Source organism: Elephantulus edwardii, unplaced genomic scaffold, assembly GCF_000299155.1.
Source record: "Elephantulus edwardii isolate Elephantulus edwardi_28Jun2011 unplaced genomic scaffold, EleEdw1.0 scaffold00069, whole genome shotgun sequence".
Classification (NCBI taxonomy): Eukaryota; Metazoa; Chordata; class Mammalia; order Macroscelidea; family Macroscelididae; genus Elephantulus; species Elephantulus edwardii.
The window spans coordinates 15,469,286-15,470,258 of NW_006399819.1; the positions used below are offsets into that span (position 1 = coordinate 15,469,286).

The 973-nt window shown below is 33.7% G+C and overlaps 1 protein-coding gene across 1 annotated transcript in view; it reads left to right on the forward strand.

Moving 5' to 3' along the window:
* SLC44A5 (solute carrier family 44, member 5) overlaps nucleotides 1-973 on the forward strand; it is a 142,388-nt gene that overhangs the window by 126,924 nt on the left and 14,491 nt on the right. The window contains exons 16-17 of the mRNA XM_006888614.1: nucleotides 315-385; nucleotides 504-592. Of these exons, the coding sequence (XP_006888676.1) occupies nucleotides 315-385; nucleotides 504-592 (160 nt within the window). The remainder of the gene's footprint in view (nucleotides 1-314; nucleotides 386-503; nucleotides 593-973) is intronic.

Consider the following 973-nt stretch of genomic DNA (forward strand, 5'->3'; position numbering starts at 1 on the left):
AGACCCTCTATGAGATGGATTGATTCGGTGACTGGGGTAATCGGGATGGGTGTTTCAGAGGCAGTGGTGTTGATGCAGGAAGAGCAGGGTTTAGGGCTGTTGTGCATAGAGTCGCTATGAGTCGCAAACGACTCGACGGCACATAACAAGAACAACAACATCCTCATTTCTTGCATTTAACTACTGACAAATAAAATGTCAATAAAGACACACAAAATGAATTAATCAAATTATTTACTCCAATAAATTCCAAGTACCAAATTATTTTAAACCTACATTATTCTTTCTTTCCCTTTTTTCCTTCTGATACTCAGAGTTGCCGTTTTGGATACAGTTACAGAATTTGTGCTAATTCTGGGAAAAATTCTGGTTGCTGGGAGTATAGGTAAGTGATAATAATGAAAATTGTCAAATCTTGAAGGACAATTAGTAAAAATCGCTTTACTCAAATAAGAATCTTCCTTTGCAAATGCATAATACACATATTTTTCTTTTCAATGTAGGTGTCATGAGTTTTTTAATCTTCACACAAAAATCTTCAACTATTTTAAAAGGTCCAACATCTTTAAATTATTACTGGGCACCACTGCTGGTAAGAAATGGATACTGTCTATTCTATGATTTATCAAAGATGGTAGAATAAGAAACAAAAAAAATATCAAGGATAAGTAGCTACAAAGACTATTCCCACAATAGTCTTAAAATACAGTCTTTTTAAAATATGTGGGGGGGGTTCCCCCTAAAGAAATAAAATTTGATCTTTCATTGAAATAATCAGCCAGGATTTTCTGATCAGGCTCTTATCAACATTTTTAAGTAACAAAGCAGAAATATTCTAAAGCTTTGTTTTTTTTTCTATAATTCTATTTTATTAACTCTCATAAACATTTACAGAGATTTTGGGTTTCCATTCATTCATTGTTGCACTATTCTCTCTGCCCTCCTCCCAGTTTGTTCTTGTCCAAATGCCACA